At 41.8% G+C, this 15,960-nt stretch overlaps 1 protein-coding gene across 1 annotated transcript; it reads left to right on the top strand.

The window, feature by feature from the left end:
* The first annotated feature begins 882 nt into the window (after positions 1–882).
* On the top strand, positions 883–9,724 carry ido1 (indoleamine 2,3-dioxygenase 1). The gene is made up of 10 exons (XM_028579016.1): positions 883–979; positions 2,380–2,471; positions 2,553–2,672; positions 2,775–2,893; positions 3,620–3,634; positions 3,715–3,814; positions 4,717–4,834; positions 5,546–5,597; positions 5,719–5,867; positions 9,284–9,724. The coding sequence occupies exons 1-10, from the start codon at positions 883–885 to the stop codon at positions 9,679–9,681; spliced, it is 1,260 nt and encodes a 419-aa protein (XP_028434817.1). The 3' UTR covers positions 9,682–9,724.
* The last annotated feature ends 6,236 nt before the right edge of the window (positions 9,725–15,960 follow it).

Raw genomic sequence — 15,960 nt, forward strand, 5'->3', positions numbered from 1 at the left:
CGTTGGGCGTGAGTAAAACACGTTTTGTGTGTGTGTGTGTGTGTGTGTGTGTGTGTGTGTGTAAGGTTTTGACATTATTCTAACTCCATAGAGAGAACATTTAAGGGAGAGAGCAGTCACAGTCCTGAATGATCTGGTGCTCTCACAGCAGTTAAGAAGATGCTAAGAGGCTCCAGTTATGGCTGTCTGTACATCATACGGGAAAAACATGATAGTTGCCGAGAAAAAGAATGATCCCGTAGAGACGACATCCTGTGTTGTATCTTCCTCATTCTGAAACCAGAACACAAAAAATGTTGAGGATGACTCATTTTAACTCCTGCCATCTAAAGTTACATTATGTAGGTAGGGTAGGAATTTGGTGTAAACAGCATTACTGATCTTGAAAACCTATTTTTAGCAGAGTTCACAGAATGAACGGCAATGTCCCCCATTTTGCTCCATTGATTGGTCTAGACTCAGTCTAGTCAAAGAAGCTGAGGGGAAATGACACAAAGTTATTTTAAAACCCTAAAATATTTGGGGCTTTGGAGAAAACATTCAGGACTGGAGCCCCAGAATACCCCCCCGATCAAATGCAGGTGTAATGTGATATAATGCAAAGCAAACTCTTTTCTTAATACAGTATAAATGCTTGTGAAAGTGTAAAAAAGATGACAGTGGACTTCTACTAAATGATCCACATAGGTGAAGTATACAGTAGGTACTGATTAGCCAAAGTGAAGTTAGAATTGTGCAATAGCAGAAGTGAGGGGAAAACGTTGTGTAACCACTAACCAGTATTGACAGCAGCTTTAAAGCGACCTCTGTGCCGAAGTCCAGACAGTTTGTTTAAGATAGTCGGAGGATCGTCGCTGTCAGTGGGTTGTTGTATTTTTCTCTATGGCTGCTCCTGACTCCGACTCCAAACCTCTTTTCTCTCTGGACTCGTACCATGTCTCCGCAGAGCTTGGCTTCATCCTCCCGGATCCTCTGGTAGGTGGAAAAGCCCAATGGGTTAGTTTCTTTTTCTATCTTCTTACAGTTTTTCACATTATAACAGTCATCATTAATTGATTAGCATTTAACTGAACTTAAATGTAATTCACATGAAATGAAAACGGTGCTCACACATTTATACTGTAAAATGTGACCTGATGACTGGTGGTGTGGATTGAGACAAACTGACTGAGGGAAGCTGGCATTTGGCATTATTCCTGTTTTGATTTCTGTGATGAACTTTATTCCAACCGCCATGTGTTTACAGAATTTGATTTTGTCGAAGGTCACTGTGTGTGTGCATCAACATAAAACAATGAAATGCAAGTTTAGGCCTTAAAACCAAAAAATGAAAATGTCTTAGATCATTCCATCATTTGCATGTTCACATCATAGACTGTAAAAATAGTGGACGTAGCAGCAGTGACGTCACCCGTTGGTTTGTGGTCATTTTGAAGCCTCAAGTTTGGCGATATTGCCGTCGCCATCTTGCAACCGGATGTGGTGTTTTTTTACGAGAGTGGAGCTGGGGAGGATGACGCCGCCAAGCCAGTGTTGTTTATGGTTGCAATGGTGCTCCAGCGGAGATTTACCGACGGGTAAACACAGACCTCCGGGTACTGGTGCCGTTCATCTGCATCTACGGCAGTACACAGAAAAACGTTCCCTAAAGTCACAAGCTAATGCTAGCGGTAGCTAGCTAGCTTGTTTTGCAGAAGACTGAACAAGATACTTCTAGGCGACCAAAATGTTCCAATTAACTTTGACTTTTTTTTAAGTGAAAACACACAGTGAGAGGGTCAAAGTTTAAGATGAAAACACGGACAACAGCCAAAAACAAGTTGAGGTCTATTTTAATGTCCACAGAGTTAGCATGGTTAGCATTGCTAAGCCTCTGTCCTGATTGGCAGGTCCTAAAGCTTACCCTGCTATATCATCTATTTTAAAATATACATATCCATACATAGATGTTTACTCCTCGATGCAGCGGCCGCTGGTTTGACTCCGACCTGCGGCCCTTTACTGCATGTCATTCCCCCTCTCTCTCCCCTTTTCATGTCTTCTGCTGTCCTGTTGAATAAAGGCCTAAAATGCCTAAAACATAATCTTTAAAATAATTGGGACCATAGTTTACAAAATAAACATCATTCTGTGTTGAGGAAGACTTGAAACTAGCGATGGAGACCATAAACTCATTATGAAAATGTTTACTGAGGTAATAAATCAAGTGAGAAGTAAGTTCATTTTCTCATAAAGAAACAGATTTCTTCTTGAAGCCAGTGGAGTCGCCCCCTGCTGGAAGTTAGATAGAACGCAGCTTTAAGGAACTTGGCTTCACTTTTTAGACTCATTTCCCTTCCACATGTTCTTATGATGCTCCGCCTTGCCTTTCAAAGGAAGAGCTTCCACCTTACTACCAACCATGGATGGATATTGCCCTACGAGTCCCAGAGCTCGTGGACTCTCACGAGTTGCGCTTCCATATTAATGAAGTAAGTGAGGACAATGAAATGAAAAGGACCACTCACTATGTTCATGGAGCCATGTGTTCACTGCTGCTACTCTGTGTCCAGATGCCGCTGCTGAGCAGCCAGTTTCTGCAGAAACACCGGGAGTTACGGCTGGCCCACCTGGCCCTCAGCATGATCACCATGGGTTACGCCTGGCAGGAGGGAGAGAACGACACAGTCAAGGTGTCTCTGTTTGAGTTTTTCTGTTTGTCATACTGCTCCCAATTGCTCGATAATCTGCAATTTATATGAATGCCTTTCCATCTTTAATGATCTTCCTCTAAGATGCTGCCACATAACCTGGCAGTCCCATACTGGGAGGTGTCACAGCGCTTAGGACTTCCCCCAATTCTCACCCATGCAGATGCAGTACTTGCTAACTGGAAGAAGAAGGATCCAGAGGGGTAAGGTAACCCTAACCCTAGTTTTGTATTTCCAGACCTATCTCCACAGCGTTGTGGAGTAAGGTCTGGCTACACCACTGATGCATTCTAGGATAGGAGAAAAAAAAAACACTCTGGGTTGTACGCATTTCTTTAAACCAATCACAATTGTCTTGGGCGGCGCTAAACTCCGGACACAGCGACAGTGGCTCTGCTAAATAGTCTCGGGAAGGAACTTGTTTTGGTGGAACATTCGCACCCCGCGAAAGAAAACACCACATCCAATATTAACTGTAGTTAACTGTTGACACAATACAGTAACGTGAGCTATTTAAATTAGCTGATACATGGTTAAACCTCATTGGCTCTTACCAGTGTATCTCCGTGTGTACTTCGTCCACAGCAATCCCACCAATCGCTCCCAAAACGTCCCAGTTAGAGAGGAAACGCCCTAAACATATTCTTTGTAAATCGTTACAATCATTCCCTGAAAGAACCAAGCAGGCCTGCCTTGTTGCACGATCCAAATTTTCTTCAAAATTTGACAATTTCAGCGTTTAGCTCGCTAGCTCGAAGGTTGTTGCTGTTTCTCAAAGCGAAGGGATTTTGAGAACGGCAACACACAGAGAGCAGACATCCTCTGGCTTTATCCTAGAAATGTATTTCCGTTGATCCAGACTAACCTAACCTAAAGTGTAAATCTGTTCTCTCTCATTTTCACGTCCATATTTATGTCTCCTGTGCCAGGCCTTTTGAAATAGAGTAAGTACATTTTCACTTGAATTCTTGTACTATAACATTGTCACGTAGGCAAGGGTAATTGTTTTACGTTTGTCTTGCAGGAACCTAGAGCTGCTGTTCAGCCTCCCGGGTGGAGACAGTGTGCGAGGTTTCTTTATGGTTACTCTGCTGGTGGAGCTGGCAGCAGTCCCTGCTCTGAGGGTATACAATATTTATCTAAAAAAATAATCAATTCATACAATGTGTACTTCTTATTAAAAAAAATATGAATTATGTTTGAGTTGTTGTCTGAAAACTATTAAAGTCCCCTTTAAACAAGGTAATTTCAGACAAAGTTATTGTAACTTAACCTGATGTGCATGATTGTTTGACCAACCACAACGTTTTCAAGATTTGTGATCCTGCAATTCAACATGATCTCACAGAATTCCGTGAAATGAACACGGCCCCTGAAGTTAAGGAAAAGGTTGTGGGTGGGCTTACGTTTCCATGACACGCGGGACAACAACGGGACGGTTGGGTTTGCGAAAAGAAGAACGGTTAGGGTTGGATTTAGGAAGAGAAGAATGGGACGGTTAGGGTTGGGTTTAGGAAGAGAAGAACGGGACGGTTAGGGTTGGGTTTAGGAAGAGAAGAATGTGACGGTTACTATTGGGTTTAGGAAGAGAAAAAATGGGACGGTTACGGTTGGGTTTAGGAAGAGAAGAACCGGACGGTTAGGGTTGGGTTTAGGAAGAGAAGAACGGGACGGTTAGGGTTGGGTTTAGGAAGAGAAGAACGGGACGGTTAGGGTTGGGTTTAGGAAGAGAAGAACGGTTAGGGTTGGGAGGAAGAGAAGAAGGGTTGGGTTTAGGAAGAGAAGAACGGTTAGGGACGGTTAGGGTTGGGTTTAGGAAGAGAAGAATGGGACGGTTAGGGTTGGGTTTAGGAAGAGAAGAATGGGACGGTTAGGGTTGGGTTTAGGAAGAGAAGAACGGGACGGTTAGGGTTGGGTTTAGGAAGAGAAGAACGGGACGGTTACGGTTGGGTTTAGGAAACGTGACACGCAGAACACGGGACTACTGGCTCTCATGATATCCCAAGAATAACTACCTGTGTTGCAGAACATTCCCGTTGTGATCAACGGTGTCAGGTGTGGAGACACCGAGGCTGTGGCCACAGCCCTGGAGGCCGTCTGCCAGTCTCTACAGGACATGACCGATGCACTCAAACTGATGCAGGGTAATCACTCTAACTTCACTTTAAATTATTACTATTTCCCTAGATCCTTTTTTAACATACTGCTCGAGAGGGGCTGAGTGTCAACTATGTGTCATTTCCCCCTCAGTCTCTGTGACCGGAACGGCAAATCAACAGAGCAAAAGTTCTGTTACTGGGGGAAATATATCGCCATTCATTCTGTGAACTCTACTAAAAATAGGTTTCAAGATCAGTAATGCTGTTTACACCAAATTCCTACCCTACCTACGTTATATGACCTAAAAGTAGTAACATCAGACAATTTTTGCCTCTCTTTAGGTGGCAGGAGTGAAAATGAGTCCTCTTCAACATTTGTTGTGTTCTGGTTTCAGAACGATGAAGACAGCTGGAGAACAATTAGATATAAAACAGGATGTCGCATCTACAGGATGATTCTTTTCCCTCTACAGCTACCATGTTGTGACCAAATGATGTACAGATTTGTAGGCATTTTTATTATCAAATGGCTTGAAAAATATGCACATAGCTGCCGTACACACCCCGGGGTTAAGGTTGGGTTGGTTTTAGTTTTTTTTTTATGTAGACGGAACTCTTTTTTTAGCTAAAACACTGCAAATGATATTTATTGTCTATGCTGCTGGACCTGGGTAACTCATTTTTTTAACATGCTTGAATGACAATAAGCTATTCTGAATCTGACAAAAACAAATTGTTAATGTGACTTTTCTTAAGCGTACGTGGAGCCTTCGGTCTTCTATGGCATCATGAGGATCTACCTGTCTGGGTACAGAAATCTGTTTGCATTTGACTGATAAGTTATTAATTTGTAAAGTGAAACATGTTTTTTTTGAAATACCGGTGTGTGTGTGTTTGTGTCTGTGTCCATGTACACATGCATCCTGTAGGTGGAAAGACAACCCCTGTATGCCAAAGGGTCTTGTTTATGAAGGGGTGCGGGCCGAGCCGATGGAGTTCTCAGGCGGGAGCGCGGCACAGAGCAGCCTGCTGCACTGCTTCGATGAACTTCTGGGAGTCAAACACGAAGCAAAAAGTGGTAAGATGGATGTTTGTCCTTTGATTAATTACAACAGTTGATCAAATTACAGTTGACCTTTATACTTTCAAATTTTAGAACACATTTATGCCAAAGCTGAGAGAGAGAGACGTTACTATAAAGATAAATAAATAAAGGACCCCAAGAGGTTTGGCATGTTGGGTTCCCTGCAATTATTCAACAAAAAACATAGTCTATGAAAAAGGGGAGAAGAAAGAAACAGTCAAATGAGTAGAGAAAATAAAGAGTGAAGAAAAGGAATCATAAAAACAAGAATCATGTTAGGCTATGGATCTTTAAAACATTTTTACAGATGTTTTCAATGATAATGTGGAAAGTTTCTGTCGAAACAAATGCCTCGACAACAAGCATCATTCTATGAAAACGCTTTCACAGATTTATAGCCCGCTGTATTTCTTGTCTGAGCGAACACAGCGTGTCGGCATTCCGAAAATGATTATCAACCAGTTCACATAGTTAAATGCACTTTTAATGTTGTCTTGCAATGTTCAGTCTTCTCCACCAGGTGACGCTAAACGTCTACATGTCCTTCAGTCCTCTCTTTATAACCAAGCCACAACATAAGCAGACATAAAAACCAAGCAAAGGGTGGAACTACTTTCTCCAAAATAAGAACAAATGGAAACTGAAGTAATGCATTGCACTGCGACACATATTACATACTGATATAATAACATGTATGTCGCATTTGTGTTGTTGGTGAAGGTCTTCTACTCACTAAAAGCAGTCAGTCAAAGGAAAACTGGGAGTGGAAGCTATGTAACGGTTCAGGCTGTTATTATGAAGCATTGCCACATCAAAAAGCAATACAACCACAAGTCAGGCTAACCCTGCTGCTGCAGGCAAAGCATAGCTCGTTAGCTCAGCAAACTAGCAACATGTCGGTAAAGGAGATTTGCCGTTTGTGTAACGAGAATTTAGGAATAAAAGGCACCATTTCAGGTTCCCGGTCCATATTCCAAAAAAAGGATCCAAGAGAAAAAAAGCATTAGCGAGCGGCTAACAGAATTAGGGCTACCGCTGTCTGAAAATCCTGGTTAGCTGATTGGATAAACCATCTGTCTATCACCACCTAACCCGCCTCAAAACCAACGCTGATTGGCCCGGTCGTTTGGCTAACGGCTCCAAATTTTCTCTACCTCAAGATGCCAGACTGACCTGCGAGTGGAAAACTGGAGCTCGCCAGATCAGGACGGTCTGAGAATGCCTTTTCTTTTTTCTTCATAATTGTTCATTTCTTATAGTTATTATTTATTTTTATTTACCTTTATTTAACCAGGAAGATACTCATTGAGATAAAAAATCTCTTTTTCAAGAATGTCCTGACCAAGACAGGCAGCAGTACAACCACACATACATACATACACAAAATACACAAAAACACTAAAAACACTAAAAACACTAAAAACACTAAAAACACTAAAAACACTAAAAACATAAAACAACTGAAACAGCAAATCCCTCGAAGTCAACCACAATCCTAAGCACATCAGGCAAAACATCTACAGCCAGATGTGGCCGCCTCCAAGTCAATCAACATCCTCTTAAAAGCAGCTCGTTAAGTTTCATGGATTTCTGTAACTTGTTCCATGTAAATGGAGCAGCAAACTCAGACGCCTTTTTCCCCCAGCTCAGTTCTAACCTTTGGAACGGACCCTGTTCCCAGATCCTGGGAACGAAGATTGTAAGTCCCCGTTACTATTTACGCTGATATAGGTCAGAAGGTAGAATGGAAGTAGACCTAAAATAGCCTTGGATATGAAGGTATGCCAGTGTTGAAGCCTCCGTGTTGATAGAGAAGGCCATCCAACACGTTCATACAGTTCACAATGGTGAGTTAGGGCTTTAAAACCAGTGATGAACGTCAGAGCTCCATGGTACACAGTGTCCAATCCAAGTAAACTTTGAGACGAAGCATGCATGTATAAAACATCGACATAGTCAAGTATAGACATAAAAGTGGCAGCAACCAGCCTCTTTCTAGATTCAAACGAAAGGCAGGATTTGATTCTGAAATAAAACCCTAGTTTAAGTTTTAATCTTTTTGCCAGCTGCTGAAGGTTCAAATAAAGAGATGGGTGGTGATGGCGCAGTGGATATAACACATGCCTTTGATGCGCGGGCGAGAGATCCGGGTTTGATTCTCACTGCGATACATCAACCAATGTGTCCCTGAGCAAGACGCTTAACCTATAGTTGTTCCAGAGGTGTGCAACCTCTGATATACAGCAATTGTAAGTCGCTTTGGATAAAAGCGTCAGCTAAATGACATGTAATGTAGTAATGTAAAGATTCATCTATTGAAATACCAATATATCTGTACTAGGGCTGCACGATTATGGTCAAAATGATAATCACGATTATTTTGATCAATATTGAGATCACGATTAATTATCACGATTATTTGTTGATTTAACCAAAACAAATTTTATTGTCACATAGGCTAATTATAACTGCTTTTACATCCATATTGTGCTACATTCCTGTTAATACATCCATACTGTGCTACTGAAGGATACTGTGAAGCAGTATGCCATTTCAGCTGTTGTGCGACCGCTTTCCACACATGCACGTTTGCCGTAAGGTTTCTACCTGACGAAATAGCAACGCAGATTTCATTGGCTCATTACTCTGCTACTTACATGTCTGCGTTGCGCTCTGATGCTCCGAAACCCGCGTTAGAGGATTCCAACAGCGGGATGTCAAACAGTCTGCTGCTAAAGCTACGAGCTAAAAGACACAAACTAGCTCTGTCTGAAAAACAAAACAGACGGGACAAAATGTTGCGTTTACTGGTAAACTGGTAAACATCGTGACCGGCTCATGATGACCGACTGCTACCTGTTGTGGAATTTTCCTCCCGTTACTCTGTCCTCTGTGACTGTCTACATCTAGAAACTAAGCTGCGCGGTGCAGGGAACAACTCTGATTGGCTCATGGAGGCACGCTATCACACAGTGGTTTATGGAGCGCTAGAGTGGCTTTGCAAAAACTTTGATAAGGAGCGTTCTATGACGCATTTTAAATATCGCTCGATCACGCAAATTTGATCATGGGAAGCCAAAATCGTGATCGTGATTAAAATTCGATTAATTGTGCAGCCCTAATCTGTACTTAGATACTGCACTCTAACTTTTATTCTTCTATCTCATATCTTATTCTATTTTTACCTGTTTTTAACTGCTCTTTAATGTTTTATGTAAAGAGCTTTAAATTGCCTTGTTGCTGAAATGCCTTGCCTTGCCTACAAGGTGCTTGAATGAGCAGAAACTAGCAGCAGAAATACAAAGCGATGAAAGTAGAGATGAAGCAGTAGAGATAAAAGCAGGGAACTGAAAGAGGGCAAATGAGGGTTTGAAAGAGAAGGACTCATTGTGATGGTACTTCCCCCTTAGGTGCCTTTCTAACCCGCATGAGGAACTACATGCCGCCTGCCCACAGGCAGCTGATCCAGGACATCTCGTCGCGGCCCTCCCTGAAGAGTTTTGTCCAGCAGCAGGCCAGCGAGCGGCTGCGCCAGGCCTTTCAGCACTGCGTCACAAAGCTGTTGGCCCTGCGCAGCTACCACATCAACGTCGTCAGCCGCTTCATCACTGTACCCGCTGCCCGCGCACGACAACTTCGACACCAGAGGCAGGAGCTAGAGGCGGAGGTGATCAGCAGAGCGCCCGCAGCGTTAGAGGAGAGGGGCACCGGCGGCTCCGGCATCATGACCTTCCTTAAGACAGTGAGGGACCAAACAAAAGTCGCTCTGCTGCCCGAGATGAGCAAAGAAACGATGCCCCACAGCTGATGTGAGCCGTCGTCACACCTCAGGATACGCAGCAGAGAGTCAACAACTGTACAGATAGATCACTCTTGTTATGATTTGATACTATAAATAAAACTGAATTGAAGTAAATTGTACATCACATGCATTTCTGCCTTTATTGGATAGGAAAGCTGAGATATGAAAGAGGAGAGAGAGAGGGGGGGGAGACATGCAGGAAAACCATCACAGGTCAGATTCTAACCCTGGACCTTCTGCGTTAAGGAATAAACCTCTGCATATATGTGCGCCCGCTCTACCAACTGAGCTAACCTGCCACAACTCTGATCACTTTTTTAATACTTTGTGTCAATTCATATAGTTAGCCCAGCTCATATTTAAAACATCTTGACAACTTTTAAATCTTTTACATTTTTTCATTATTGATTCATCTGTTGATTATTTTCTCGAATTAATGGATTGGTTGTTTGGTCTCTTAAATGTCAGAAAATGGTGAAAAATGCGGATCAGTGTTTCCCCAAAAAAGCCCAAGATGACGTCATCAAATGCCCGTTTCGTCCACAACTCAAAGATATTCAGTTTCCTGTCACAGAGGAGAGAAGACACTAGAACAATATTCACATTTAACAAGCTGGAATAGGAGAATTTTGACTTTTTCTTTCATAAAAAAATCATAATAATTTCTTGTTCCTTGACTTTGGTTATTTTACATCTTCCTCTCCAGATTGTTAATGTGTTATATATAAAGTAGTTATGTATTTTGACTGTGCTTTTTTATGAGTGGAGAAAATCAACTCTGATTAAAGAAGCAGTGTGTAGGATTTAGTTCCATCTAGCGGTGAGTTTGCAGATTGCAAACAACTGAATTCTCCTCCACTAACCCCTCCGTTTCCAAGCGTGTAGAGAATCTACGGTGGCCTTTAGGCAACGTAAAAACTTGAAAAACCCTCTTTAGAGCCGGTATTTGGTTTGTCCGTTCTGGGCTACTGAAGAAACATGGCCGTGCAACATGGCGGGCTGCGTGGAAGAGGACCTGCGAAGTCCCTCCCATTCCGGTTGACCACCAACGGAATCAAAAAAACATTTATCTCTCCCCCGTATATATTCTTGTCGAATTAAGGTCCCATGAGATCCACCGGAAGGTGAGGGGTGACAGGTAACCGGTGGTGAGATGTTGCTGTTTCTTACGCTAGAGTCAAGGTTATAATCGTTAACGAAAACGAACGAAATAACGAAAACTAGATGGGAAAAAACATTGTCAAATACTGAAATAAAAATAAAAACGAGGCATTACAAAAAAACGATAACTAAACTAAAACTGTAATGTCTGTTTGCAAAACTAACTAAAATGAAATAAAATTATCGAGTAAATGTCCTTAGTTTTCGTCTTTGTCAATGTCTTTCACAGAGCAAATAACATATCTTTCAGAGTTGACATTTCCGACCATTCAGTCTATGCCGTAGACATGTATAGGTTCCGACTGGGAACCCAGAAATACCGACATTCCACGTCAAATTGAACACAACATGTCCGTGCCCTTCGCCTAGCATCATAGCGGTACCAAAAGTCTGAAGAAAGCGGCAGAGTCCTATCTGATTATGACTGTGTCAGATAAAAGCAAGTGCCTCGCAGTGGAAGGTGGTAAAATAAGTGGACAATTAAGGGAAAAATCCCACGAATTTGAAAGTACATTTGAGAAGCGCGCACAAGGAGGCTGGCTAACCTAGCTTACCTTAACAAGCAGTGACAGGGCAAGGAGAAGGTAAAGCCCCCTTCCCCCGAAACAGAAGCTAATATAACCCCGGTACAGGGCATGGATGTATGGGGCCAGGGCCAGGCAGCATGACGGAGAACACCGCAGGACAGAGAACACTACAGGAGGGCTTTCACCGGCGACCCGATAGCTGCTGGTTAGTAAAGCGTGAGGAAGCGTGGGTTAATGTGTGTGTTGATACTGGGATGTCTAGCTACACAACTGTGGGAGTCGAATGACTTCAAAAAGGTCGCCACTTTACTCGAACCAAAGTTCAAAACACCTGTTTATGTATGTCTTCTTTAGTCTGTTGGCTATTTAGGTATTTTCCTGACACAGTTACTAACACATTTTGCACTTACTGCTGCGTCTTGTGTAGACTGTTTACATACAGTATCTCACAAAAGTGTTTTTTACATTTTAGTAAAAATGTCATATCTTTTAATGGGACAACACTGAAGAAATTACACTTTGCTACAATAAGGTATTAAGTGTGCAGCTTGTATAACAGTGTAAATGCACTGTCCCATCAAAATAACTCAACACACAGCCATTAATGTCTAAACCGCTGACAACAAAAGTGAGTACACCCCTATGTTAAATTCCCATAGAGGCAGGCATATGGTTATTTTTAAAGGCCAGTGATTTCATTGATCCAGGATACTATGCATCCTGATAAAGTTCCCTTGGCCTTTAAAATAGCCCCCCACATCATCACATACCCTTCATCATACCCCCACATCATCACATACCCTTCACCATACCCCCACATCATCACATACCCTTCATCATACCCCCCACATCATCACATACCTTTCATCATACCCCCCACATCATCACATACCCTTCACCATACCCCCACATCATCACATACCCTTCATCATACCCCCCACATCATCACATACCCTTCATCATACCCCCACATCATCACATACCCTTCATCATACCCCCACATCATCACATACCCTTCACCATACCCCCACATCATCACATACCCTTCACCATACCCCCACATCATCACATACCCTTCACCATACCCCCCATCATCACATACCCTTCACCACACCCCCACATCATCACATACCCTTCACCATATAGAGAGTGGCATGGGGTACTTTCCATAAAATCATCTCTCACTGCAAATCAAACCAGCTATTAGGCTAACTGACATAAAACCATGCCAATCTCTAGGTATGGTGAAGGGTATGTGATGATGTGGGGCTATTTTAATTTAACATTTAACATAGGGGTGTACTAACTTTTGTTGCCAACGGTTTAGACATTAATGGCTGTGTGTTGAGTTATTTTGAGAGGACAGCACATTAACACTGTTATACAAGCTGGACACCGTGTAATTTCTTCAGTGTTGTCCCATTAAAAGATATAATGAAATATTTACAAACATGTGAGGGGTGTACTCACTTTTGTGAGATACTGTATTTGTGCTCATCATCATATGTACATTTTATGTACTAGCGTTATTGTTGAATATATTGTGAATACATATTTCTAAAATTGTATGATGTTTTTGTTGAGTTATTATTACACAATACTTTTTTCTGACCTTTCTGAGTCTTGCCCCCAATAAATAACCCATATTAGAAAAAAAGACTAAAACTAAGACTAAAACTAATAAAAACTAAACTAAAACTAAGCATTTTCAAAAAATAAAAACTAAACTAAACTAGCAAAAACGCTTTAAAAACTAATTAAAACTAAACTGAATTTGAAAACAAAAAGTCAAAACGAAATAAAAATAAAAACTAATGAAAAATGCAAAACTATAATAACCTTGGCTAGAGTTGGTTTATCAAAGACGCTAGCCATGCAACACAGTCAGAAAATAAGCACAGCAGAACGGTCAGATAGGTCGGACCTGCGTGTTTAACTTCATATCTGTACAGAACAGAAGTAAATAAGTTTGCTGATTCCACATATCTCTGCAATTCGAAACCGGCGGCCATTTGTCTACCTGGATGGAATTTCTACGTTAGCGTGACGTTGCTAGCACCGATTTTTATTGTTTTTTTTTTCCTATCAACAGTACTCTGAGATATATAGCGATCAAGATTCAGGTAAAAATCGTCCGGAGTTCTCCTTTAAGGTGATTATACACTCATGAAAACATAGTTTGTCTATCTAGTGTTCCATTTCTGCCGATAGATCCTGCTGAATCATGCTCCCCGCTCCCCTACTAGCTTTGTTGTGTCTGTAAACAAACCTCGGCTTAATCGCCATGAGTGATACCCATCATTCAGTCCAAACCATAATTCAAACCATTGTTGTTTCCATTAAATTCAACCACTAATTCCTTCTTTAATCTGAACTGGAACGCAAAAAATGCCCCAGATCCAGACCCACGTATCTAGAGGACATTTGAATATCAGACAATTGAAGTCATTGCTAAACCCCCTTACGTACTTTTTGGGAAAGTACTTTGGGGATTCAGGTCAATCACAGTTTCAGAAGTAAAGAAAGTTTTGTCTACTCTTGCTGGAACATGTAGCAGCACAAAAGGTTACTATCACTGGTTTAAAGTAGAAATAAAAATCTACAGAAGCTGTCAAAAAATGTATTATGTGAACAAAATAGATACTGCAATACCTTGTGAAACCATGGCAGGGCACTAAAAGGAAGCAATATAATTCACACCAAAATAATGTCTCACAGGGTTTGTCTTTAAAAAGCTGAAACAGTGGGCACAGAAGGCATGCAGGACACTGATTTAGCCTGGTCACAAAAGGACTAGATAAAAATAGGGCCGGAAATCAGATTTTTGTCCACACGAATACCCTTACTTCTTTATTTAAAAGATATATAGAAACAGAGAGGAAAGGTGAGAGGGGAAGGCATGCTGCAAAAGGCCCAGGGCCGGACTCGAACCCTGGGGTGTTGGACTAGAGGGGGGGAAGGAGACTGAGTACCCAGGGCCCTCATGTGAGGAGGGCCCAAAAAGATGCTAGCATGAATAGCTGTGGATTTTCTACAGGGCCCAGAAATTTGTGCTAGGCCCTTGCTCGAACCCTGGCCGCTGCGCTTAGGACTGAGCCCTAATGGTACGTACCCTACCTGGTGAGTACCCTTACTTCTTGCAGCGTACTGCCTCCTCATGTGGTAAGTATGTACGCACCCCTAAACACCTGCATGAACATGAGCACTCGCTCCGAACCACTTTCAATTCATCTTCTACACCAGTGATTCCCAACCAGGGGAACTTCTGCAGTTGCCAGGGGGTTCGTGGAAAGATTGTGGAGCAGTTCAACTAATTTGAAAAAATACAAATTATTATTATTCTGTAACACCTAATTATGTGTTGCAGTGACGTAACAGTGCTTGAAAACTAGTTAGCAAGCGAGCGCATAAGTTTGAACAGGTAGGCAAACGTAATGACTTAGCAGTTTACATGATTAGCTAAAAATTGTTAAAATAGTTGACTAAAAGTACCGTTAATGAATAAATGGTTGAAACATTCAGCTCCACTCCAAGTAGCATAGTCTGCGAGTATGAGTCAGATTGATAACCAAAACTGACGTTTACATTGACAGTTCAATTGTATGAGAAAATCCAATTTTTATATAATTTATAAAAGAGTTTTACAATTGGAACAGACATTAATAATCGAAGATGGGGTAAATGAGTTCATCCGACAAGGCTGAAGGGGTACTTCAGACCTAAAAGGTTGGGATCCTCTGTTCTGCACCCCTGCACCACTTATGCAATAAGAAGCTACTCTTTAAATGTCTGCGTCTTAATTGTCTTCAAAAATTGCACGTTTTGGTATAAAAGGAGCTTTACACAAAACCTTATCACAGCTGAATACTCCACCACTGTAGTTTTAGAGCCTACATATTATGTAGAGTAATGCTTTGTGTTGTCATTTACATAAAAAAACAACAAAAAAAACTTGGTTGTGGCGCCTGGGTAGCTCACCTGGTAGAGCGCGCGCCCATATACAGAGGCTCAGTCCTCGACGCAGCGGCAGCATGTTCTACTCCGACCTGTGGCCCTTTGCTGCATGTCATTCCCTTCTCTCTCCCCTTTCATGTCCAAGCTGTCCTGTCATAATAAAGGCCTAAAATGCCAAAATGCATCACACCACAGTCAGCTTTGGTGAAAATAGTGCATGGCTAAACTTTGGAAAACTACTCGCCCCAGTGGCTGGTGAGCAAAAAAGTTAACGTCAAGCCATGAATGTATGTAATGAAATGAATTTAAAAACAAGTTTGAAGTGATATATTGATATCATGATATGAAACATGCAATGTTCATGTCATGCAACTGCTGAATTAGGGTACTTGGCACTTTTTGTGGTCCAAGAAAAATGTATTTATCATTAATAATAATCATTTGACAGCAAAGTATCGACAGGCTGGAACCTGACCTTTCGCTCTGGGAAAATAATCAGCCTTTGTTGCGTCTTTACTCTACAGAGCCTCCCCACAATGGGGTTGTCATGTCAAAGTACAATGCACAATGCAGTGCAGAGATGCATCACTTATCAGAGTGGTTACCTCAGCACCCCTCCAGCCCACATCCAGCCCTCACATGC

The sequence above is a fragment of the Perca flavescens genome, chromosome 5, assembly GCF_004354835.1.
Source record: "Perca flavescens isolate YP-PL-M2 chromosome 5, PFLA_1.0, whole genome shotgun sequence".
Lineage (NCBI taxonomy): Eukaryota > Metazoa > Chordata > Actinopteri > Perciformes > Percidae > Perca > Perca flavescens.